Raw genomic sequence first — 26,714 nt, 5'->3', positions numbered from 1 at the left:
TTGTACATTAACTGGTGGTTTTTGACAGTGTCAAAAGAAATGGAAGGAGGAAGATATATGATGACAGGAAAGAAAAAGACAAAGTCATTATTTTTAGAATAAATCTTCACTTAGAAAAATCTATCTAATCAACTAACCATTCAACATTCTGACTGGATACAAGATGAACCAATGAAACTAAAATCTTTCTTATATAATAGTAATAAATAGCAATTAATGAGGTAAAATACTAACTCTGATAGTAACAAAACTATGAAACATCTAGGGATGAATCAAATAAGATTTATAAAGAAAGTTATAAAACTTTGCTGTTATTAAAAGAATTTACTCTTCTTTTTATTAGAAGAGGACCTGACTAAATGAAAGTCTGTATTCTTTTACCAACCCTGGCGACTCCAGATTTTAACGACAACAACCAATTCTACTAAAGGAAACATCTAAATGGATTATAAGCCCAATAAAACCTCAATTATAGTTTCCCTGACTCTTGACAAGGTAATTCTAAAATGCATATGATACAGTTAAGGTACAAGAAAATCTGAGCATTTGGAACAAAGTAGGAGGCTTTCTGCCATATATAAAATTACATTTTACCTATAATAATTATAATAAAAGTGCAGAGTGTCACAAGAAAAACAAACAAATCAATCAATGGAACAGAATATATATGTGTATGCATTTATATGTCCAGCCACAGGAATTAAGTATTTAATAAAAGTGGCATTTTTGTTCACAGGAAAAAGGATAGATAAATCACAAAATGTTTGGGGGAGGTGATGGATAATCTATGTGCCGATTTGTTGGTTTCATATTAACTTCATCGATACTAGTATTTTATATAATGCATATAAAATACCTTTTCTACCCCTAGCAGTTCACCACAAGAATACACTTAACTCCCTTTTTAGTGGTCATCTCCTTCTCCTTACTTTTAATATATGTAAGATGGGTATTATTTAGTCTGCAGACCTTGTCTTCCAGACTTCCTGGATGGTTCCATTCCCCAAGCCTTTTTAAAAATTGTGTCTGCTTTGGCATCATTAATGTGTATAGATATTCGCTTGCCCACATATATTCGCTTGCCCACATATTTATATCTGCCTACTTCCTCACTCTGTGCCTCCAGAAAGAACTTCTTGATCGGTTTCTGGAAAGATTAATCTATGAGACGATTCTAGTCTGTCACTTGGGGCCCTGAGTTGAAATTGACGCTACAGAAGCTAACAAAAATCTTCATATTTGCTTTGATGCTTTCGTTTCCGTAAACTGAGATTTTTGCACATCCCATACAGCTTGTTCTCCGCGGGATTTGCTGTTGTTAGATGTCATGGAGTCAGATCGTATGTGCAGCGGAACAAAAGCCTGCTTCCCCTGTGCCATCTCACAGTCGTGGCTATGTTTGAGTTCGTTGTTGCAGCCACTATGTCAATCTATCGCTTTGAGAGTCTTCCATTCTTTCTCTGACCCTCCACCCTAGCAATCATGATGCCCTTCTCTAAGGACTGGTCCTGCCTGATAACATGTCCAACGTGCATAAAGATGAACTCTCCCCGAAAGTTCAGCAGTTCAAATCCAGTAGCTGTTCTTGGGGAGAAAGATGAAGCCGTCTTCTCCTATAAAGATTTACAGCTCTGGAAACCACGAATCAGAATAAACTCAATGACATTTTGTTTTTAAGTTGGTGCAAATGGTTCGACATTTGGTTAGGATCAGAAAGGCTGGTGGTTCGAATCCACCCAGAGTATGTCGCTGCATGGAACTTTCATATAATACAAGCCCATATATAATATCATCTGAAGCAATTTCCTTGTTAAACAATGTGTTCTCTTGGCTGTTTGGGTGAGGATAAAGATTGCTCCATACAAGATAACATAGGAGGCTTGGATTATAAAGCCGTTTAATGACGGAATCAGAATTGCATGGAAATCTAAATTGGAATTGTAGAGTGGCTGCGTCCTTAGCAAGATGAACCCAGAGGGATATGCTGCTTCCAGGGTAGTGCTGGGAATTCAGGAGGAGTCTGGAAGTCTTCTGCCAGGTGTGCCATCACTCATGAAAACCAAATATTCCACGTGCACTGAACTAATTCATTTTCTAAGTTAATCATTCCTTCCTCTCTAAGAATCATTTTTTCCACCTTATTGCTATGCACAAACTCAAATGCACTTAGTTTAAATACTTAAACTCTTGTGTCCTCAGCATAATGACAGCTCTTTAAAGAATTATTGCAAGGATCACTTAAAACAGAGTAATAATTGCATGTATTTTACCTATTACTACCATGTGGGATTTTTTAAAATATGTACCCTGGTATGTAGTTACATAATCTGTTGTCAATGTGAGACTTATGAGTGAAGAGGTGGAGTTTACCTGTCAATCAGGTCTCAGCTTGATGACCTCATTTGGAGGCACTGAGGAGATAAATAGCTTGCTGGAGGCGGGACATTCATTCACTCCCTGTGAGGCATTTCTGACAAGAAGCCACATGAAGCTACCCTGATGCAGCCAGATCCTTGGGATCTGGAGGAGCCATGTGGAGACCCCTGCCAGGGCTGAGATGCTGACACCACCACTGGATCCACAAGACTTCCCACCCCATTGCCTGTGATCTTCTTGCATTTGGTGTCATTGCAAGTGTTTCTAAAGTCTGAAGAGGACTTTTACAGATTAGTGTCGGACATATGGGCTAATATCAGCCTTAGGGACTTCATCCGGACTGGACTGGGATGTTTCCTCAATATTCAATTGCTGTTGTATATAAAGCTCTCTCCTATATATACAAATGTTTATGAATTTGTTTCTCTCATCTATCTGGACTAACACACATGGTCACACAGTGGGGAGACCCAAAGCTCATTTGTAGGCCACTGGGTATCCCCTTACAAAAGGGTCTCTGGGCGGAGACGAGCCACTCAAGGTGTGATGTAGCAACTATGAAAAATATAACTCCTCTAGTTCCTAAATGCTTCCTCCCCCCCTCCCCCCTTCACTATCCTGATCCCAATCCTACCTTGCAAGTTTGGCTAGATCAGAGGATGTACACTGGTACAGATAGGAACTGGAAACACAGGGAATCCAGGGCAGATGAACCCTCAGGACCAGCGGTGATAGTGGAGAAACTGGGAGGGTAAAGGGAGGGTGGGCTGGAAAGGGGTAACCAATTGCATGTGACCTCCTCCCTGGGGGACGGACAACAGAAAAGTGGGTGAAGGGAGACATCAGACAGGGCAAGAAATGACAAAATAATCATTTATAAATTTATCAAGGGCTCATGAGGGAGGGGGAAGGGGGGAGGGAGGGGGGGAAATGAGGACCTGATGCCAGGGGCTTAAGTGGAGAGTAAATGTTTTGAGAAAGATGAGGGCAATGAATGTACATTGTGTACTTTACACAATTGATGTATGTATGGATTGTGATAAGAGTTGTATAAGCCCCTAAGAAAACAATTAAAAAAGAAAAAAGAAGAAGCTCTCAACTGCTAACTGAACCTCCAGTGGCTTGAACCCACCAGCTGTCTCATGGGAAAAGGACATGACAGTTGGCTTCCATAAAGTTTATGGCCTGTAAGGTCATGATAGGTCATCATCAACTGATTGCCATAGATTTGATTTGGATTGCCATGCTTCAAACAAAAGGCTGGCCATGAAATAGGATATTTCTGACTGTCTCGGTAACCATTTTATGATTGTTTAGACGTGTAAAATTCTATTTGGTTGCTCAATTTTTCTTGTATGAGGTCTTACATGATAATTTCCTTTAGGATTTCCTATCCAGTAAGTGACTAGCTCCTGACGGGCTGATGTTTCCTTTCATCAGATAACAAGAGTTCTGTAGGCCATTCCTGCTCCCTTTATGTCCATTATGTGCACAGGTTCAGAGTAAGAATGACCGTTCCCCTCGGGGAGCTATGTTAACTCCAGTAGGAACCTGTTTACACGTTTTGCCTTCATTTGCCTTTCATTTCCTATGCACAGTCTGATATCCAAGTAATACGAATTCTTAATATTAGGTTTCTTCAATCCTTTCAAGAAAACAAACAACAGCAACAAGAAATAAAGCGTTATTTTTCATAAATTAGAAGAGTCCTAAAATTGCATCAAAGCACAATCCCTACTTTCAGGGAGTTCCCAGTCTTGGGTACAGGGTCTCTTCCTGATGACAGCAGTCAGAGCAGAAGAAAATTTGTATCACAATCAAGTAAGTGCCTTTATATTAAGTACATGTGTGCACATATATAGGAGACAAAGGCTTTAAAATACTATGTAATAAGTAATATGTGTCAGAAAGCATTGTGATATCATTATAAGTGTTAACTCAATTAATCCTCACAAACATTATCACTACTCATATATTTCAGATGAGGAAACTGAGATATCGAAGTTAAAGAACATGACCAAGATCTACTAAGTACTTCATTAGTAAACATGAAGCTGGGATTAGACTCCACAGGCTCGGGTTTTTGAATCTGTACCTTATCTCATGACACCTTACAGCCTTTAAATATTTAACTTTATATTGTGCAATGTATTTATTATTTTCTATTCTGTTTTACCACACTCTCATTTTCTAAAACATTGGTCACAATCCCAAAGCCGAGGGGCATGGCTAGTACACAGTGAAAATAAAACAACAATTCACTGTCACAGAGTCGATTCTGAGTTAGAGTGATCCTATAAAACAGATAGAACTGGGTTTCTAAGATTATATATCCTTATGGGAATAGACAGCTTCATATTTCTCCCTTTTAGTGCCCTGGGGATTTGAACTGCTGACCTTGTGGTTAGCAACTCAGCGCATACCCCACTAGTCATACAATATCATTTGTTAAACATTCAGCAGGCAACATTCCTGTACCTGTAAGTCAGGCACTTCACAAGTTTAGAGGCTCGGCCTGGGAGCCAAGCAGCCACAGTCCACACATCCTCTTGAAGCTTATAGTCTTGAGAAGGCAGAAATGTAACCAGCAATGGCAATGAGAAGACCTAAATGCAATAATGGAGATTGCTGTTGGGTGCCATTGAGTCAGCTCCTACTCTTGGTGACCTTGTGTACAACAAAAGGAGACACTACCCTATCCTGTGACATTCTCACAATGGCTGACATGTCGAACCCTTTGCGGCAGCCAGTGTCAGGCCATCTCAGTGACAGTCTTCCTCTCTTCAGCTGAGCCTCCACTTTACCAGGAACAATATCCTTCCCAAGGGACTGGTCTCTCCTGATCTTGGCATTCTCACTTCTAAGGAGCATTCTGGTTGTACTCCTTCTAGAAAAATTTCATTCTTTGAGCAGTCCCTGAGGCTTTGATTATTCTTCAACAGCAGCATAATTCAAACGTATCAAGTCTTCTCGGAGCTGCCTTAGTCATTGTCCAACTTTTACACACATATGAGGTGACTGACAATATCATGGCTTGTGTTAGGAAATGCTGAGTGCTTGTGCTGGGCTAGGTTCTCCAGAAAAGCAAAACAAGCATATATATAATTTGTAGGATATATATATATTGTTGGTTATGTATATATATAATTTGTAGGATATATATATATATATATATATATATATATATATATATATATATATATATATATATATATTTAATATCAAAAAAGCAGCTCACTAGGCCCAGAGAGGGCAAGTCCAGTCTGGCTCACGTCCTCAGGTCAGATGCTAAGCTGCAGGTCCTTCTCAACTCCCACAGCTTCCAGCACTAATGAACTAGGGGGAGGAATCGGGAAGTGGGAACACCACAGGTTTATGGAGGCCGCTTAGTGAGGAGTCCAAAGTCAACGGCTAACATGGCAGTCTGCCGATAGCTCTGGGGGCTGCCAGGCCACACAGGGCATGCCAGGCCATGTCCCAAGGTTACAGGCCAGTGGGTAGAAGAAGAAAAAAAGAGTTCTCCAGAGCAACTATTTATGTATAGGATGTAGGCCACACCCCAAGGCTGGGACCTGAGGAAGGGGTTGCAACATTCCACCCTCACCTTCCACAGCTGCTTGACTGCGACAGAAGTGCCCTCATGGCGCCTCTCCCTCACACTATGGCGGAGACCTCAACTGCCCTGCTGTGCTACTGAGAATTCAGCCCTAGCCAAGTGGACACAAAGCCCATTCCAGTCCTCTAAGTGACAGCTTTTCTCTTTAACACTGTAAACGGGTCTTTTCAGGTGCATGTGCTGGGTGCAATACTTGATTTGACATTTTGACTGCTGCTTGCAAGCAGTTGTGGACTCAAGTAAACATGAAATGCTTGAAAACCACAATCTCTTCTTCTTTTATCATAATACTCCCTCAGGGGCAGCGCTACCCTGTCCTGTAAGTCAGAATCGACTTGATGGCAGTGAGTCTGGCATCGCGTACAGGCACAGGACCCACCGCTTGGTCCTGTGCCATCCTCACAATTACTGTTACCTCGAGCTCACTGTTGCAACCACTGTGTCAATCCATCTCCTTGAGGATCTTCCTCTTTTTTTGCTGACCCTCTAATTTATCAAGTATGATGTTCTTTTCTAGAGACTGGTCTCTTCTGATAACATGTCCAAAGTACATGAGACAAAGACTCACCATCCTTGCTTCTAAGGAGCACGTCTGTACTTTCAAGACAGATTTGTTTGTTCTGGAAGTACCCAATACTTTCAAAATTCTTCAAAGAACCATAATTTTTATTATTATTTAAATTATTTTATTGGGGGCTTGTATAACTCTTATCACAGTCCATATATCCATCCATTGTGGCAAGCACATTTGTACATTTGCTGCCCTCATCATTCTCAAAACATTTGCTTTCCACTTCAGCACTTGGTATCAGCTCATTTTTCCCCTCCCTCATTTTTGCCCCCTCCCTCATGAACACTTGATAATTTATAAATTATTATTATTTTATCATATCTTACACTGCCTGATGTCTCCCTTCACCCACTTTTCTGTTGTCCAGCCCCAAGGGAGGAAGTTATATGCAGATCCTCTTAATCAATTCCCTCTTTTACCCTACCTTCCCTCTACCCTCCCAGTATCGCCACTATCACCACTGGTCCTGAGGGGTTCATCTGTCCTGGATTCCCTGTGTTTCCACTTCCTATTTGTACCAATGTACATCCTCAGGTCTAGCCAGGTTTGAAGGGTAGAATTGGGATCATGCTAGTGGGGCGGGGAGGAAGCATTCAAGAACTAGAGGACAGTTGTGTGTTTCATCAATGCTACACTGCACCCTGAATGACTCGTCTCCTCCCTACTACCCCTCTACAAATGGATGTTCAGCTGCCTACAGATGGGCCTTGGGTCCCCACCCCACACTCCCCCTCATTCATGATATGATTTTTTGTTCTTTGGTGCTTGATACCTGATCCCTTCAACACGTCGTGAACACACAGGTTGTTGTGTTTCTTGCACGTGAACTTGTTGTTTCTAGGCTAGATGGCTGCTTGTTTACCTTCAAGCTTTTAAGACTCAAGGTGCTATATCTTTTGATAGCCGGGCACGATCAGCTATCGTCACCACACTTGCTTATGCACACATTTGTCTTCAGTGATCATGTTGGGAGGTGAGCATCATGGAATATTAGTTTAATAGAACAAAATGGTGTTCTTATATTGAGGGAGTACTTGCATGGAGGCCTGATGTCCATGTGCTACCTTAATACTAAACCTATAAATATATGCACATAGATCTATTTCCCCATCATCGTATCTTAATATTTTACGTATGTAAATGCCTGTATTTAGGCCTCTATATATGCCCTTTGCCTCCTAGTTTTTTCCTCTGTTTCCTTTCACTTTCCTTTTGTCCCACTATCATGCTCAGCCTTCATTTGAGTTTCACTAATTCCTCTAGGTTACATTGCCCTTGATCACTCCCTACCAGGCCTCCTACACCCTCTTTGTCACTGGTTTTGAATCACTCATTGTTCCATTGTCCCTGGGTTGATTAACACCATTTCCTTCCCCCCACTTTCCCCTCTCCCACATCCTCCTGGAACCATTGGTCCTGTTGTTTTCTTCTCTACATTGTTTATCCAGCCTATCTTATCTAGATAGACCTGCAGAGATAATACATATGCACATAAAAACAAGACAGCACCAAACTAAGTGACATAAGAAAACAAAACAGCAACAACAACAAAACCCAATGACACAAAATCAAAAGGAAAAAAAAGAAAGAAAAGCCTGTAAATAGTTCAAGGTCTGTTTGTTGACCTTTAGGAGTGTTTTCCGGTTGGGTCAGATGGGGAGCAATGTCCTGGCCCCAAAGTCTATTTTTGATACTCCCTCGGGACTTCCTTGCTCTGCTCCCCTTGCTGTTCTGTTGCACGCCCTTAGTGTTTTGCCTCGGTGTGGTGGGGTCAGCTCGGTCACAAATCCCATACTGTGTCTCCAGTGTTGTCCCCCGTAGGGCTATGGGTCAGCACAGCACCATAATTTAAATGTGCTGAGTTTCCTCTGGTCTTCTTTATCCATTGTTCAATTTTCACATGCAGATGAAATGATTGAAAATACCACGGTATGAGGCAGGCATACCTCAGAGGTCAAAAGGATATGCTTACTCTTCAATGCTTTGAAGACATCCTGTGTACCTTATCTGCTCAATGCAATACATTGATTATTTTGGCTGCTACTTCCATAGACATTGACTATCAACTCTGACATGTTTCCTCTTTTTTCTTTTTTTACTTATCATGATCTTGTCTATTGATCTAGTTCTGCGTGGCAGTCCATACTGAGGCTGCAGTCTGATTTTTATCAACAAGTGATCCGAGTGCTTTTGGGGCAGCCAAAGGACACAGAACAACTCAAAAGATCTATTTAAAATAACGTTCTATCGTGTCATTCCCCTATTTTAAACATTCCAGTGTTGCCTTATATTTAAGATAACACAGGAACCTTAGAAACTATTATTATGGGCAAATAAACTCTATTTCCTTAGGATCAATATGAATGTAATTAAAAAAAGAAATCACAGAGTATTTTAAAATGTTCTAAACAGTTTAATCCAAAAAGTGCAAAGGACACTTAGATAAATTACTCATTGATCATCTAAGACTTGGGGAAGGCATTAGACATTAATTTACTAATGAAGAAGTAAACAAGTGAGTTTAATTATTTGAAGGACTTAGGAGATCCATACTGGAGACTTTCTAAACAACCTAAACTGTTAAGTACAGGAAAAAGTAGAATGAAACAAAACAAATAAATCTGAGCATATCTATTATTAAGATATGCATAAAGTGCATGACTCATTTCCCTGCAACGTGAAACAGAGTAAGGGGGGCACTTCATTCAGGGGCAATGTAATCAGTGAAAAGGGCATCTGCAGGCCAGTCATTACTGCCCTTCAGATTATGTCCCCAGACATTCGGTCTTTCAACAGTATACCAGCTTTTTGTCTTACCCCATACTGTGGTCGGTTCAGTATGCTAGCTTCCTCTTCGCAGATTTAACGTACATAAAGTAAGAGAGGTGGATGGCTTCCATGAGAGAGCCAGGTTTGTTCAATCAGAAATAATTTTATATTCATCTCTAAGTCAACTGTCTTGGCCTAAGCATGGCTCCTAAAACTTCCCATTGTGAAACACATAGGCTTCAGAGTAGTTCCGTGCCCACCCCCACCCTAACCCCCCACCTAGGGCTTCGTCTTATGTACTTCAGACATGTTGTCAGAAGAGAGCAGTCCCTGAAGAAGGACATTGTACGTGGTAAAGTCGAGGTGCAGCAAAAAAAAGAGGAAAACCCTCAACAGGATGGACTGACACAGTGGTAGCAGCATTGAGCTCAAACCCAACAACAAGACTGCAGATAGTGCAAGACTGAGTACTGTTTCATTCTGTTGTAATAAGGTCCCTCTGAGAAGGAACCGGCTTTGCAGAACCTAACGACAAAAGAAGATTTTCATATAGTAACATGTGAACAATTGCATAAATGATGGAGTTTGATATACACACTATGTATCTACATATATCTGCATGTGTATATTTATAAAAACATTCATACACTTACATATTATTTCATTCATAGATGTGTGCAAACACATGTGATGGGGCTTTAAAATTATGTGAAGAAATGGAATTAAAAAATAATTGAGTATTTCCATTAACTTTTTTTAGATACCAAACCTAACTCACTGTCATTGAGTCAATTCTGACCCATAGCAACCCTATAGGACAGGGTAGAACTGTCCCGATGAACTTCTAAGGTTAATTCTTAATGGGAATAGAAAGCCTCATCTTTCTCCCACCCCTTATATATAGTTCATCATTCATATAATTAATAATGCTCTAATAACTAGACCCTTCCCCAACCTAAAATGCCCAAATTTACTACCATAGAGTGAATTCTAACTCATACCAACCCTACAGGGCAGGGTAGAACTGCCAATGTCAGTGTCTAAGGCTGTAGCTCTTTCCAGAAGAGGTGAGTTTCATCTTTCTGCCTCAGAGGGCTGGTGGTTTCAAATTGCTGTCCTTGTGGTTAGCAGTCCAATGTGCACCACTGCACCAGTAGGACTCCTAATGCTCTAAAAGATTTTTTTAAAGTCTCCATTAGAGTTAAAGGTAATAGCTAGTGAGATAGTTAGTGTATTGTGCCAACCTGGCCGATAAACACATGTGGGGTTAATTGAAGGGCCGAGGGATAAATGGCTCAATGAGCCTCGCCTTTTGAGTTCTTGGGACTCTTGCTTTCTGATGGTTGGATCAGGGTGCAGCTGCCTTAGCCAGTTCCTGCTTCAGCTGGCAAGGCTTCCTGCAAGACATCCTTGAGGAGAAACCACATGGACGTACCCTAAGGCAGCCCTGGGTGCTGGAGCAGCTGTGTGGAGACCCTGCCAGCGCTGAGATGCTTACACATTCACTGATTCAGCTTTCCTCCTGCAGTTGGCATCATAGTGTGTGTTTTGTGAGACGGAGGAGGACTTTGTGGATTAGTGTTAGACATATGGGTTAATGTTGGACTTGTGGGATTGGGCACACTGGGTTGGGATGTTTTCTTGATGTGCACTCACCCTTTATATAAAACTCTCTCTTATACATATGAGTTTCTGTGGATTTGTTTCTTTAAAGTACCCAGACTGGCCGACACTTGGGCCTTGGGTCTCCACCCTGCACTTCCCCCTTCATTCAATATGGTATATATATATATACACATACACACATATACATATACACATATATATCTTTTTTTTTTTTTTGCATGATGCCTTATACCTGGTCCCTTTGGCACCTCGTGATCACATTGGCTGGTGTGCGTCTTCCATGTGGCTTTTTTTCTTCTGAGCTAGATGGCCGCTTTTTCGCCTTCAAGCCTTTATGACCCCAGTCACTATCTCTTTTGATAGCCGGGCACCATCGGCTTTCTTCACCACATTTACTCAGAGAGGAGTTTAAGAGAGGAGATGGGTCAGTCAGGGTGCGAGGTAGTACCGATGAAGAACACAGCTTCCCCCAGATCCTGGATCCTTCCTCCCCCCAACTACCATGACCCGAATTCTACCTTGCAGGACTGGATAGGGCAGAGGTTGTACACTGGTACACATGAGGGCTAGAGGCACAGGGAACCCAGGGTGGACGATACCTTCAGGACCAAGGGTGTGAGGGGCGATGCTGGGAGAGTAGAGGGTGAGGGGTTGGAAAGGGGGAACTGATTACAAGGATCCACATGTGACCTCCTCCCTGGGAGAGGGATGGCAGAGAAGGGGGAGAAGGGAGACTCCGGATAGGGCAAGATATGACAAAATAACAATGTATAAATTACCAAGGGCACATGAGGGAGGGGGGAGCGGGGAGGGAGGGGAAAAAAAAGAGGACCTGATGGAAAGGGCTTAAGTGGAGAGCAAATGCTTTGAAAATGATTGGGGCAGGGAATGTGCAGATGTGCTTTATACAATTGATGTATGTATATGTATGGATTGTGATAAGAGTTGCATGAGCCCCTAATAAAATGTAAAAAAAAATAAAAAATAAAGTACCCAGACTAATAAAGCTAGCTTTAAGTGTGGTTAAGTCTTAAGAGTATTGTCTTTATGCGTTTCACATCAAGGATCTCATTGGACTCTACCTTACTACATATATTTGCAGCGGCTGGCCATTGGGCAGACCCAGGTGCTAGATTTATTTTTAACCAGCATATCTATAATTTGTAAAAGCACTCTGGGGAGATAATTTGGAAATATGTTCGAAATGAACACCTAGGTCGGTAAAATGCCAACGCACTTACCTTAAGTGAGGACGTATAATACAATTCAAAATGAGGCAGGGAAAAATGACTTTAAAAGGTATGAAATGAAATGGTCCTTTGTTTCTTTACATCTCAAATTTACTGAATATGGTAACTGAATGTTCTGACTGCCACTGTGTTGACTGGCACAGTTACATTCAATAAACATCACCTGATGATGCTGAGAGTGAGAAATTCCGAAAGAAACCAATATCTTAAAGATGTATGCAATTTTGAGTCAAATCTATTCTTCCACATAATGGAACTTGATATCTGAAGCAGGAAATCATATTGAACAGATTAACATTCTAGGTCCCTCGATGATTTTACTTATCTGTCTCCTTATATACAGAGCTTCAGCTATGAAACTGCCCCCCAGAAATTTTTATTTGAATCTACAAATGACACTTTTATTACTTAGCTACTCAAAGCAATTATGATATGGTAATAAGCAATATATTTTTTAAAGCAGTAATATATTCTGATAGTATACGGAATATAAATGAAAGAGTACAGAAACACAATTCCAACTTGACCTCTCTTTTAAACTTTTTATTGTGAATTATCTAAAGGTATAAAGAGCAGATCACAATTTATCTACGTTTTGTTTCAACTTTTTCATTGCAATCTCTTCAATGTACCATCCCTTATCCCACCTCTGACCTGTGTTTCCTGTTTCAGTTCCTCCTTTCCTAACCTTCTCCCCTTTGTCCTGGGGCGAATGCTTCCCCTTTTAGCTGAAATGGTTTACCATGGGGATGAGCTCGGTTCCAGGCTGAAGGGTGTCTAAGAGCATAGCCTTAAGGGCTCCATCGATCTCCATCTGACCATGAAGGCTACACACTTTATCGCATGGAGTTATATGTCCCATGTCTCTCACACTCTATCCAGGACCTTCTCCTGTGATCCCTTCAGAGAAGGTGGTACTGGTAGCTCGGTACCATTTCGTTCTGGTATCAGGGTGGTGGGAGACTGACATTTGCACGGTTCATTTATCCACTGGATTAAGTTGTTTCTGTGTATCTTTTTAATTTTCATCACCTTCTTCCTGCCCCACCTCCAGGCAGTGAGAGACGAAGAGGTGCACTTTAGATGACTACTCATGAGCATGCCTCTCCCAACCCAGGATGTAGAGCATTGTCTTTGTGAATTATGTGATGAATTGACCTTGCTGTCCCCTGAGACTATTAACATGACCTTCTTTAAAGATAACTTAAGTGCAATTTATGAATCATTTGAAGTTTACTAAAACAGTTAAATCATCACTTTTAAATATAAAAAGTCAATAAAATTAATTTGCCATTAAAAAGTACTTCTGGAGACAATCATATTGTCACTTCCAATGTAGTAATACCCAAACCACTCCTATCATGTTGATTCTGACTCATGGAGACCCCATAGAGGGTTTCTAAGACTTTGTATCTCTTTATAGTAACAGACAGCCTCATCTTTCTCCCAAAGAGCGGCTGCTGGGTTTGAACTACCAACTTTGTGGTTAGCAGTCCAACGCTTGTCAGTGCCACCAAGACTCTTTAAAAAATAATTAAGCATACTGAAATGTGGATAACACAATACCCGTATTGCCATATTCTAGTGTGTTAGTAGTTCAGTGGCTGTGTGCTCATCTTAAATTTGGTAGATCCAGGCTTGAATCCTAGAAAGTGCACTCAAGAACAACCCCCACTCCCCCCAACCAGTTTTGCTTCTTGATCTAAGTCTCAGTGAGACTCAAGAGGTGAAGTACAAAGGGTGATCCTTAAAGGCACATCCTATACTCCCGAAGAATGACTTGACTTCCTTATGGGCTATGATGCTGAACAAGTTTCAGCAGAGCTTCCAGTCTAAGACAGGCTGGGGAAAAGCCATGTGGATCCCTTTGTTCCATTGCAGGTGGATCCATTTGTTCTATTGTATACATGCTGCAGTGGATTGAGGATCAACTTGACAGCAGCTGACAATGACATCAGCCATTCTAAAGTAGAATAAACTCTCATCTACTGCACTTGGCCATTCTTCTGCTTAAGAATTCTTTACAGTAGATATTCATAGATGTGTATATAAAACATTTTTAGTTTTATTTTACTGGGGGCTCTCACAGCTCTTATAATTCATCCATGCACATATCCATTGTATCAACACATCTGTACACTTATTGTGATCATATTTTTCAAATCATTTTCTTTCTACTTGTGTCCCTGGCATCAGCTTCTCATTTTCCCCCTCCCTCTCCCATGTCCCCTTGACAATTTATAACTTTTTTTCATGTCTTACACTGACTGCTATCTCATTTCACCCATTTTTCTGCTGCCCATCCCCCTGGGAAGGGGGGCATATGTCAATCATTGTAATCAGTTCCCCTTTACCCACTCTTACCCTCCTAGTCTCGCTGTTCTAGCTGAGAGGTGACAGTGACCACATGGAAGAAGCACACCAGCCTGTGTGATCATGGGGTATCGATGGGATCAAGTATTAGGTATCAAAGACCCAAAGCAAGCATGCAAACAAACAAACAAACAAACAGCATATGGATAGGAATGAGGGGGAGCACGAAGTGGAGACCCAAAGCCCATCAGTGGTCAATTGGGCACCCCATGTCAGAAGAGCCACAAGGGAGAGACGAGCCAGTCAGGATGCAGTGCAGCACCAACGAAACACAAAACCTTCCTCTAGTTTTTTAATGCTCCCCCCGCCCCTTCCTACCATGACCCCAATTCTGTCTTACAAATTTGGCTAGACCAGAACATGTATACTGGTACAGATAAGAGCTCGCAACACAGGGAATCCAGAGCATTAGTAAGGCCTGATAATTACTGTTTTGGGTAGTATAATAGCTTGCAAATCTGACAGCCTTTGGGTGATTGCCAATATTTCAAGCTAAAGACAGGATCCAGGTAAAGGGTAATTAGGCTATCGGGCCTAGGGCACCCCACCATTGAGAGACTGATACATACAGTCAAATAATTTGGAGGAAACCCATAGGATGTGGCATTTGTAGAAGTCATGAATACGCCATATTCAAGAAGGAGAGAATCAAATGCCTGCTAAGACATCAAGCAACATTAGGGCAGACACATGCCCATTCGATGTGGTGAAATGGAGGTCACTGGTGACACTAAGCAGCACGAATATTGTGAGTGCTTCACATGGCCCCTTAGTGAAGGTGGGGGACAAGGGGGTGACAGAGCTGAGACCGTGATCTGGTTGCTGTGATGCACAGAGAAACACGGGCACGGAGCAGGAAAGGGAATAGAAGGCCAAGGGGAATGACGAGTAGATACGAATGTACCACATATACTCGTGTGTAAGCCGAGTTTTCAGCACATTTTTAATGCAGCTTTTGTGGTAAAATTAGGTGCCTCGACTGATATTCGGGTTGGCTTACAATGGAGCCTATAAGGTAAGTAAGACAGATATTTTGGAGAAAGAGAAATAGATTATATAGGAGGAAACCTTGCAGGAGAAAACCTTGAGAGAAGAGAGCGGATGATAAACGGAACAAAGGTGGAGAGGCCATTTTTAGACAAGAGCTCTCGCTTTTCCATCATTGCAGCAGGAGGGCAGTCAGAGGGTGACGCTCGTGCGCTAGTGGTACAGCTGGGGATGGATGACCAGAGGTCGTTCTGACGAGTAGCGCCTACTACGGGAAATCAAAGGTACTGCACGCACACTGTACAGCACTCCGCTGTCCGGGTGCAGGAAGCTGTACGGAGAACGCAATAGTAAGGGCAGAGGATTAGTATGTGCTACCGTTTCTGTCAAGGGAGCCCTGGTGGCGTAGTGGTTACACATCAGATTGATCACCCCAAGGTCCAAGAAACACAGGCTGCTTCTCGGAGAAAGACGGGGCTCTCAACTCCCATAAAGGGTCCCACTCTCAGAACCCCATGGGGCGGTTCTAGCCTGGCCTGCAGGTAGGGGTGCTATGAGTCGGCAACTTGATGATATCGTGTCAGTTTCTGTAGCGTAATGATACATTTGAAATATGTGTACGTGTAAATAAATGTATTGATACCATAAGGAAGATGAATAAGACGGTAAGAGAGGGGTATATATTATATATGGTTTCCACCGGATAGCAAGTTGGATTTTTCAAATTCTCTCAATTACTTCCTCCTACACTGAGGATCATGCTGCCATACAAGGACCTAACTCCAGATGTGTCTTCCCTAAAAAGCTTCATCCAATTTTCTTCATCGTCTCTGATTCCCTGTAGCCCTTTAGGCTACCCCTCAAAGTACAATCAGCACTGAGATTCATTTCGTATTTGTTTCCTGCTCATGTGCCTCATTGTCTCAAATAGATGTTAACATTCACATACGGGGCCAAGTATTTTACAGTACAATATTATTTTCATGCCCACTATGAAAAAAGACCTGGTATGTACTTTATAGTACATACTAAATAAATGCTGGTTGACAAATTTATCTTTTAAAAAATTGAATGACTAATAAAAAGTTTTATGCATAATTTCCTTGGCTAACAATATATGTATAATACTGCAGGGCACCTGCTGGCATTGCTGGGAGATGCTGACATCATTCATTAATTTTCTCCTTTATTCCAGCAGGTCTATCAACCAAAAGCTTAATAGCGAACTGAGTTCAAGCTATCTTTCTACTAATATTTGGTACCCAGTATCTTAGAGAAAGCACTGTAGTGTAAGAATGTATTTAAGTACAGGAAGCTTTAGGAGAGCATAATGATGAATTTGAATTCAATTTGGTAATATTCTTAATGAAAAAATATATATATATACATTACCATAGTCTATTTTGAATCATCTTTGATAAACTTTCTTCATTCAGACAAAAAACTTAATATTTTTCAGTATTTTGATTTCTAGTTTGCTAAATTAATGTGAAACATAAGCTTAATCCCTATTTCTTAAGCCAACACAAGAAACTTGAATGTCATTCAATATGAATGCAAATATTTCTCATGTATATTTTTCTCTTAAAAGCAACGATATCATCATGCTATATCAACTTTTAAATTTAACCAATAGGTTATGATAGAACATTAATGAATTAATTTTTAGAAAAGCATTTAACCAAAGGCCCCAGATACTGCAGTTGACAATTTTAAGAATCTAAATTATTACAGTTACTATAAAAATTTTCCCTCAAAATAAAGTAGCTATTGACAAAAATGAATTATTAATTCTTCCCATGTTTTACACAGATGAAAAAGGTAATAGTGGATAAAAAGAATTATAAGAAAATATTTAGAATTTTGAAAATATGAAATCTATGCAAAAATATCTATCGTCAGGAATTACCACAGCCCTACAGAGTGGACCACTATGGCATGGCTGTTGTTATTACACGCCGGGGAGTCAGTTCTGACTCACCGTGGTCTATGTACAAAAGAAGCAGTGTTTTGAGCCCATTGTTGCAGCCACTGTGTCAATCTATCGTTTTAACGGTTTTCCTCTTTTCCGTCTACTTTACCAAGCAAGAGGTCCTTTTCTAGGGACTGGTGTCTCCCAATAGCATTCCCAAAGTACATGACATGAAGTCTCACCCTCATTTCGAAGAAGCATCTAGCTGCTTTTCTTCCACGACAGTTTTTATTGCTCTTCTGCTAGTTCACGCTACATGTGATACCTTTTTTGCCAACACAATTCAAATGCATCAACTCTTCTGTGGTCTTCTTAATTCATTATCCAGTTTTTCACATATGAAGCAGTTGGGTCAGGTTCACCTATGTCTTGGGTCAGGTGCATCTTAGTCCTCAGTGACATACTGGCTCTTCAACATGTTACAGAGGTTTCGTGCAGCAACAGGTTTGCCTGATGCAATGAGCAGTTTGATTTCGTGACTGCTGCTTCCATGAGCACTGATTAGAAATTTAAGCAAAATGACATTCTTGACAACTTCAATTATTTTCTCCATTTATCAAGATTTTGTCCATGGCATTAGATAATATTAGCAGAATTTTTAGAAAGCTTTTGTTACATGCATTTGCATTGTAGTTCATGAATATAATAAAATACATCCATTTATAAAAATTCCATTTTTCAAGCTTACATTTAAAGATCTGGTGATAACAAAGTCACTAAGTCTATAAATGAGAGATCTAAAACCTATAACATGGGGAGCAAAACTAATGTCACCAAATTGTACATTTAAAAATGTTTGAATGAGAAAAAAAAAAGTTATGTTGAACCTACTACCTGTTTTAGTCTGCTTCTTTCTTACAACCTGACAAAGTTTTTTTTATCATTGTATAAATCAAATGTTACTTAGGGACAAAATGACAAAAGTTACAGTTTGCTTAAAATATATATCTAGATCATTAAGAATTATCGGTAAATTAGCCCATTGCCTATAAGTGATTGATTCTTTTTGTGGGATGCTGGGGGGTAGGAAAATACATTTGTTAGAGGTTTTTAAAGATAACCACCATGAAAAATGATAGCTGTATAAATCTTTTTTTCCCCTACAGAGGCGGCACACCTTAATGTGGAGGTTGTAAGCAATCAATGGCACAGACGCAAGTAAAATATTGCAAATGTGGCAGTATAATGTCTTGGTAAACATGAGATTTTGAAAGTCATAAAATTAAAGACTTTGATATGTGTAAGATCAATAGACATGGCTTATCACTATTTAATACGAGTTTTAATTTTTAAATGCCTTGTTCCAGTGAAAAAGCGTACTGCACAGGAAAAGTGAAATTTCAATAAAGAATCAAGACAAAAGAAACAAACTTTATATTAGAGTACCTGTAAGAGATGATACTTATACTTACGCAGCAACCTCTTCCTTTGATAATCCTTTGAAATTCACTTCCACGTAATGATCTATGTCATCTTTTTCTTTGATCAGTTGAGCTCTAAATGCAATGGAAAGAAACAATAAAACACCGCGTTATTAAGTCGAAACACTACCAAACAGATAAAATGGCACTAGGATAATAGAAATATTCAGGGTATAATACCATATATAATGAATGTTCTGCAAGAGCTCATAGTTCATAATTGGCTGATAATTTCAAAATTCGAATTTTTCTGAATGGAAAAAGTTATGCAAGAATATTAAACCTGGTGTGTAACCTAATAACATCCCAACACAATCCAGTAACCTGCACCTTTATATACACCTTTGAGTTTTCGCCTCAAAGCTTCTAAAGTCTTCCATTTGCTCATGGTGCCTCACAGTCTAACTTTCCAAATACTGAAGGCATATTTTGTTGGAAACAGGATCTTGAACTAAGAATGCCTATTTGATGCAAATGTTTAAAATCCATTTGCTCTAAATATTGCAATTTGCTCTGAAATATGATTTGCATAATTATCACATACAAAACTTAAAGGACTATTAAAAGTTCAAGTTGCAAAATGATTTTCTAAAGTCTTTACTTGATAAATTGATTATATTTATAGCATATTCATTTTAAACACCCTCTTGTACCTTTAAAAATTAGCATGCTGTTCATAATTCATAACCATGAAAACATAGGTAGGCTTATTTAAGAATATAACAGGTATATAATAAGTACCTGTTTTTTCCCTTCAGAAGCAATTAGAGAAAATTGATCCACAATTTTGCCTTATATAATTAAAAGCTTTTCTGTAGTAAAATGAACACAAGAAAACAGTTTTCTTTAAATTTCATCTGATTTTGACGGATATAAGATTGGCTAATTTTTTCTTGAAAATAAATATGTATGTAATCCCTTGAAAATAAAGTATAATCCCAATGATTAAGAACAACAGAAGAAATAGGTTTTATTCAGATTTTTCACATATATATATATTTATAAATAATGGTGCGTGTGTACACACACACACTTTTTAAAAATCATTTTATTAAGGGATCATACAACTCTTATCACAATCCGTACAAACATCAATTGTGTAAAGCACATTTTTGCATTCATTTCCCTCATCATTCTCAAAACATGTGCTCTCCACTTAAGCCCCTGGCATTAGCTTGTCATTTTTACCTCTCCCTCCCCATCCTTCCTCCCTCCCTCATGAACCCTTGATAACTTATAAATTATCATTTTGTCATATCTTACACTGTCCGACATCTCCCATCACCCACTTTTCTGTTGTCCATCTCCCAGGGAGGACGTTATATGTAGATCCTTGTGATCAGTTCCCCCTTTCCAACCCATCCTCCCTCCACCATACCGGTATCACTACTCACACCATCACACCACTGGTCCTGAAGGGATCATCCGTCCTGGATTCCCTGTGTTTGCATTTCCTATTTGTACCAGTGTACATCCTCTGGTCTAGCCAGATTTGTAAGGTAGAATTGGGATCATGATAGAGGGGGCACTGGAAGGAAGCATTTAGGAACTAGAGGAAAGTTGTATGTTTCATCCTTGCTACACCCTGACTGGCTTGTTTCCTCCCTGAGACCCTTCTGTAAGGAGCCTACAAATGGGCTTTGGGTCTCCACTCCTCACTCCCCCCTCATTCACAATATGATTTTTTGTTCTGATGATGCCTGATACCTGATCCCTTCAACACCTCATGATCACAGAGGCTGGTGTGCTTCTTCCATGTGGGCTTTGTTGCTTCTGAGCTAGATGGCCGCTTGTTTACCTTCAAGCCTTTATGACCCCAGATGCTATATCTTTTGATAGCTGGGCATCATCAGCTTTCTTCGCCACATTTGCTTATGCACCCATTTGTCTTCAGCAATCGTATCATGGAACTGAGTACACAATGATATTATTTTTTATTCTTTGATGCCTGCTAACCGATCCCTTTGGCACCTCGTAATCACGCAAGTTGGTGTGCTTCTTCCATGTGGGCTTTGTTGCTTCTGAGCTAGATGGCCCCTTGTTTACCTTCAAGCCTTTAATACCCCAGACACTATTTCTTTTGATAGACGGGCACCATCAGCTTTCTTCACCATATTTGCTTATTCACCCGCTTTGTCTTCAGTGATTGTGTTGGGAAGGTGAGCATCATAGAATGCCAGTTTAATAGAAAAAAAGTATTCTTGCATTGAGGGAGTACTTGAGTGGAGGCCCAATGTCCATCTGCTACCTTAATACTAAACCTATAAATATATGAACATAGATCTATTTCCCTATCCTCATATATAAATATATTTGCATGTGTACATGCCTTTATTTAGACCTCTACAACTGCCCTTTGCCTCGTAGCTCTTTCCTCTATGTCCTTTGACTTTCCTCTTGTCCCACTATCATGCTCAGCCTTCATTTGAGTTTCAGTAATTCATCTTGGTTACTTTACCCTTGGCCAAGCCCTACCAGGCCTTCTATAACCTCCTCACCACCGATGTGGATCATTTGTTGTTCCATTGTCCCTGGGTTTGTTGACACTACTACCTTTTCCCCCATCTCCCTCTCTCCCATGTCTCCCCAGAACTGTCCTGTTGTTTTCTCCTCCAGATTGTTCATCCAGCCTATTTTATTTAGACAGACCTGCAAAAATAATAATATGCACAAAAGCAAGACAGAACAAAACCAAGCAACAAAATAAAAGAAAACAACAACAAGCCAATGACAAAAAAAAACACAACAACAAAAAAGAAGAGCTTGTAGTTAGTTTAGGGACTGTTTGTTGGCCTTTAGGATTGTTTTCCATTTGAGTCTGTTGGGGTGCCAAGCCCTGGCCCCAAAGTCTATTTTCGGTATTCCCTGGGAACTTCATTGTTCTGTTCCCATTGCTGTTCTGTTCCACACCCCTCACACACACCAGAATTATATCTCTTTTGAATGATTTCTCAACCACAGAAAAAGAAAATTTTGACTTTCTTCCTTAAAAGAACTTCATGTAGGTTTTGCTTAATGTACGTATTATCTTGAGGGGCTTCAGTCATCCCTAAGAAACAAGGTCAGGCCCTTTTCAGAGCCTAGAGCTCTTGTAACAGTGACCATTATGCCTTAGAGGAATTGAAAAGAGCACACAGAGAGACTAGCATCAGACCCCCAAGCACAAATTACTCCCACTGAAGCTCTGTAGGAAATGTGCTACTCCATCACTCACAGAGAATGAAATGAGCAATGCACGCCAGCTTGTTAAATGTTATTAGAAATTGAATGAAGCACAGCAAATTTGAATATTCAAAAGTGTAATGCTCTACGTGTGCTTTTCTCTGACACACAACTGTATTTCCCGAGACAATGCTACTGTAGGGAATCCATTCTGTAGGGCACGGAAGGGAGGCAGCGAGGGTCACGTACCTTGGGAGCACTTTGGAGGAGCACGGCAGCTTCTGTCGCGCTATGGACGCAAGCTTTGGGCGGATCAGTGGCAGTGGGGGCTGGGTGGTCATTTTGCACTGAAAAACAAACAAACAGAAATAGTGTTTTTAAAAATAAATCTTGGATAGACTTCCTTAAGCACGATTGGAGATTCACAGTCTGTCAGTTGAGCTGGGAATCCTCCGTGCAGAGAGCTGTAGTTCTGTTAGTCAGGAATGAGTTCATTGAGTGGACTCTGCAGATGGCGTCTCTCATTATTTTCTTCTACAGTTTGCCTTTTGGCCAATTTACTACCCGTCTACACTTCCACCGTGAAGTGGGTAAGGAGAGGATCTGATAAATGAAAAGATGCAGACAATGGGCAGCTTTGGTAAGAATTTTGTTAGCGGACATGGCTGCCGTTGGGGTCAGGATTTTTTTGGAATGACTGGATCTCAAATGTTTGGGCTTCGCTTTCTTGTTATAATCACATCGATTTAAAAGTGCTCACACGTCGCTGTTTCCCACAAACTTTTTCACAACCAAGTAAAGAATTTCTCTTAGAAGCGACAGGCACGAAGAACCACTGTTCACTAGACCGTTGCCGTTGCCCAGAGAGAGTACCTAGCTGCATGGCATGACACACCACGTCAAAATGCAGCCTCTAACATAAGACTGGTTAAAGGCATGACCGTGTCATCCACTCGCTGTCAACGCGGGTCAAGAACAGGATGGGGCACAATTGGGGTGCTTTTCTGCTCCACAAGGACCTGGTCCTTAGATGGGAAGACTTAAAGTTTATCATTTCAATTTGTCAAAAGTTGGGGGTAACTTTGTAGTGGGGCCTGGAGGGGCTTGAGGCATTCACTCCCATGTCTGGTGGTAGATGCTCAACATCGGCACAGGCCTCAGCTGGGCTATCAGGGAACACCAACAGGTGACCTCTTCGCACATTCATCTGACTTCAGAGCATGGCAGGTTCAGACTTCTTAGGTGGGAAAGCAACTTCGTCAAAGAAAAAGAGCAGGTGGAAACGGCATCCCCTTTGGACTGGCTGTAGCGTTACATGGTGTCACTTCTGTTGTGACAGCAGGCCTGTCCGGTTACTGGTGTCAAAATCACACCGGAAGAAGAGAATATGGACTGGGAGATAGTGTTGCAGCCAGCTTTGGAAAATACAGGCCAGCCATAATAGGCGGGTCTATAAAAATCAAGTGGTGGAAAGCTCATTGCAATGAAGAGGAAGAGTGGACTTGATTTCTATGAACTTTAATTTTTTTAAGTCATATGTTACCAAGGTTCTCAGATGCAAAGGAAATCATATTTCTATACTAAGTTGGCATCCAAAAGACTACCAGCCTCTATGACTCTGAAACCAAAAAAGTAGCCACCACTGTCAATTGCTCTCAAATATCACATTAGAAATGCATGGGGAGAGTGGGGGAATATGGAATAAAACTCAAAACCATGCAAAAAGGCCCGAAGAGTTGGTTGGCTACAAAGCCTGGTGGAATCCCTGGGACTATATGCCTTTCACGCTTCAGGGTTGGAAATGAATTCACCCCCAAGACTCAATTTTCAGTCAAACAGTAGACATGTCCAGAAAGGGAACAATAATATTAGGGAGGCATACACACCTAAGACACCAGACAACATTTGCCTGGGGACAAAGTGTAGTAAATTAGGAATGAAGGAGGAATGAGAACAAGAGAAACAGAAGGATAAGTGATGCATAAGCAATGTTATGGGGTGGGGAGTACAATCAATGCCATGAAACAAAGTGTGCATGAATTGTTCAATGGAAACCTGATCTGTTCCATACACCTTCCCACAATTCACAGTAAATTTTTTTTTTAATCAAGTCTTCTCAATTTCACAAGTGATTATTTTTATCACACTGGACTTTTACCTTCAGCCCCAGAAGGCAACAAGCGACCAGAATGATTGTTTCAGGTTTGAAATCTCTATCCTTCAGCACTCTTGACCTAAGATGAATCACAAACTGGGTCTTTAATCTATTCAACAGGTGTTTATTGAGCTACTACTAGGTTCTGGATAGATAGCAGGGAATCAAAAAGCATAACTCTCTGGTTTGAGGGTGGGTGTGGCACAAACAAACAAAAGCTAGATAATACAAAAGCAAAATATATAGACTGTCAGACCATGATAAAATCTTCAGGAATAATAATAGAAACGATAACGAGTAAGATATAAACTACTTGCATGCTCACCAGTAAGGAAGGGGTAAATAAAAGCAGAAGATGGGGTTAAGGACTTGATGGTGTAGAGTCTTCAGATTACTATAAATATGTTCATTGTAGGGTGCAGAAGGACCAACAACAGAGAGGCCACCTGGGAGACTACTGTGAAATCTACTGGGTGAGAGAGAGTGGTAGATTAGGTAGAGAATGAGGTGGAGGGAGATGTTTTTTTCCAAGAAAGACAAAGAATTTGTAGAGTTCTGAGACACACTATCCCCCCAAGTGCAACAAAGTTCAGAAAGACGGGAGAGGAAAAGAGAGGGGAGAAACACTGGCAGGAAAATCTTTCGAAATTCAGGGTAAAAATAGGCAGTCTTGTGCTTTTGAAAATTATTCTTGCATATGATGTTTTATATAATTTAAAGGCAAAATTTGAATACAGATTGGGTTGTTTTAGAGAGAAAACCATTGCCCTGGAGTCAACTCCACGTACATCAAAGTATATCTGTGCTCCCTGGAGTTTTCGATGACTGAGTTTTCAGAAGTAGAAGACCAAGACTCTTTTGAGGTGCCTCTGGGTGGACTTCAGCCTTCAATCTTTCAGTTAGCAGTCAAGCACATTAACTCTCTGTACCACCCAGAGACTCCTTTGAGATATAATGCTGTTGATGTATCTGATGAGTTGATTTGGGTTCATAGAGATCCCACTGAACAGAGTAGAACTACATCTTTCTCCCAGAGCTCATGGTAGATTTGAACCACTGACCTTTCAGTTAGTAGCTCAGCAGCTTAAGCAGTGCATCACCAGGGTCCTTTTAGATATAACAAAATCCTAGTATCCAAAATCTGAAGACATGAGCGTATCTGTGAAGCACACTGTCCACTTATTTTTAGGCAATAGCTTAAAAGTACGCAGTCTGAGCAAGAGTAAGTCGTCTTCTCTAGAGTAAACATTAGAAAATTATTTGTATTTCATTAAAAAGTTCTTCCATTTTCACAAATCTTATTTTTCTGATCAGATCTTATATTAACTAATCGAGTTACTTGGATAACAAGCTTGCTAGAGCATGGCAAAATTTCAGTATGTGTGGTAAGAACTCATGGCCAACATGGGGTCAGACCCACATGCAGGTTAGATAGGACAGCCAAGGTTTTCCAAAGCCATCTCCCATGAACCCACTTCAGGGAAGCTGTGGAACTTGGTGTCCCGGGGCCTTCAGAGGCTACAGCAAAGATCTAGACCAACTCAGTTCTTAATCTGAACCTGGTTATGCCCGTTGTTGTTGTAATTTGGTGCCATTGAGTCAGTTCTGACTCATAATGACCCTCTGTACCACAGAACAAAACACTGCCTGGGCCTGAGTTATCCTCACACTTGTTGTGTTTGGGCCCATTGTTTCAGCCACTGTACCAATCCAATGCACTGAGGGTCTTCTTCTTTCACTGATCTGCTTTACCAAGCATGGTGTCTTTCTCCGCAAGTGGGTCCTTCCTAAGGACAGCTCCACAATATGTGAGATGAAGTCCAGCCTTCTCACCGCTATGGAGCATTCTGGACCCAGTTCTTCCAAGACAGATGCGATCATTCTTCCCACCAAGTAGTCAATAACCTTAGCAACTACCACACTGTCATTGATGTGTGTCAATTCTTCTCAGGTCTTCCTTATTCAAGGTTCAGCTTTCACGTGCATATGAGGCAATTAAAAATACCAGCGAATCTTAGTCCTCAAAGCAATATAGCCATTCTTAAACACTTTAGAGAGGCTTTGTGCAGCAGATTTGACCAGTGCAGTGCATCCTTTGATTTCTTGACTGCTGCTTCCAATGAGCATTGTTGTGGATCCCAGTAAAATGAGATCCTTGACCACATCAATATTTTCTCCATTTGCCATGATGTTCTCTATTGGTCTAGTTGTGAGGTTTTTAATTTCATTTACATTGAGTTGTAATCCAACAGAAGGCTGCAGCCCTGGATCTTCATCACAAGTGCTTCAAGCTCACTTCATTTTCAACAAGCAAGGTTGTGTCAGCTGCATAACACAGGTTGCTAAAAACGCCTTCCCCAATTATGAGTCTAAAAAGAGAGTAGGAAATAAAAAAATCACCGCTCTTGCTCAGTCTTACATTCTGTCTTCTGTTAA

The 26,714-nt window shown here is 40.6% G+C and overlaps 1 protein-coding gene across 1 annotated transcript in view; it reads right to left on the bottom strand.

Moving 5' to 3' along the window:
* The window catches only part of TTC29 (tetratricopeptide repeat domain 29), a 181,134-nt gene extending 158,670 nt beyond the window's left edge, over nt 1-22,464 (bottom strand). The window contains exons 1-2 of the mRNA XM_075543526.1: nt 22,373-22,464; nt 18,953-19,036 (exon numbers count right to left, since the gene is read on the bottom strand). Coding sequence (XP_075399641.1) covers nt 18,953-19,036; nt 22,373-22,464 — 176 coding nt within the window. The remainder of the gene's footprint in view (nt 1-18,952; nt 19,037-22,372) is intronic.
* Between the last annotated feature and the right edge of the window lie 4,250 nt (nt 22,465-26,714).

Source organism: Tenrec ecaudatus, chromosome 3, assembly GCF_050624435.1.
Source record: "Tenrec ecaudatus isolate mTenEca1 chromosome 3, mTenEca1.hap1, whole genome shotgun sequence".
Classification (NCBI taxonomy): domain Eukaryota; kingdom Metazoa; phylum Chordata; class Mammalia; order Afrosoricida; family Tenrecidae; genus Tenrec; species Tenrec ecaudatus.
Note: the sequence above shows the minus strand (reverse complement) of the source record. Positions and strands in the feature narration are given on the sequence as shown.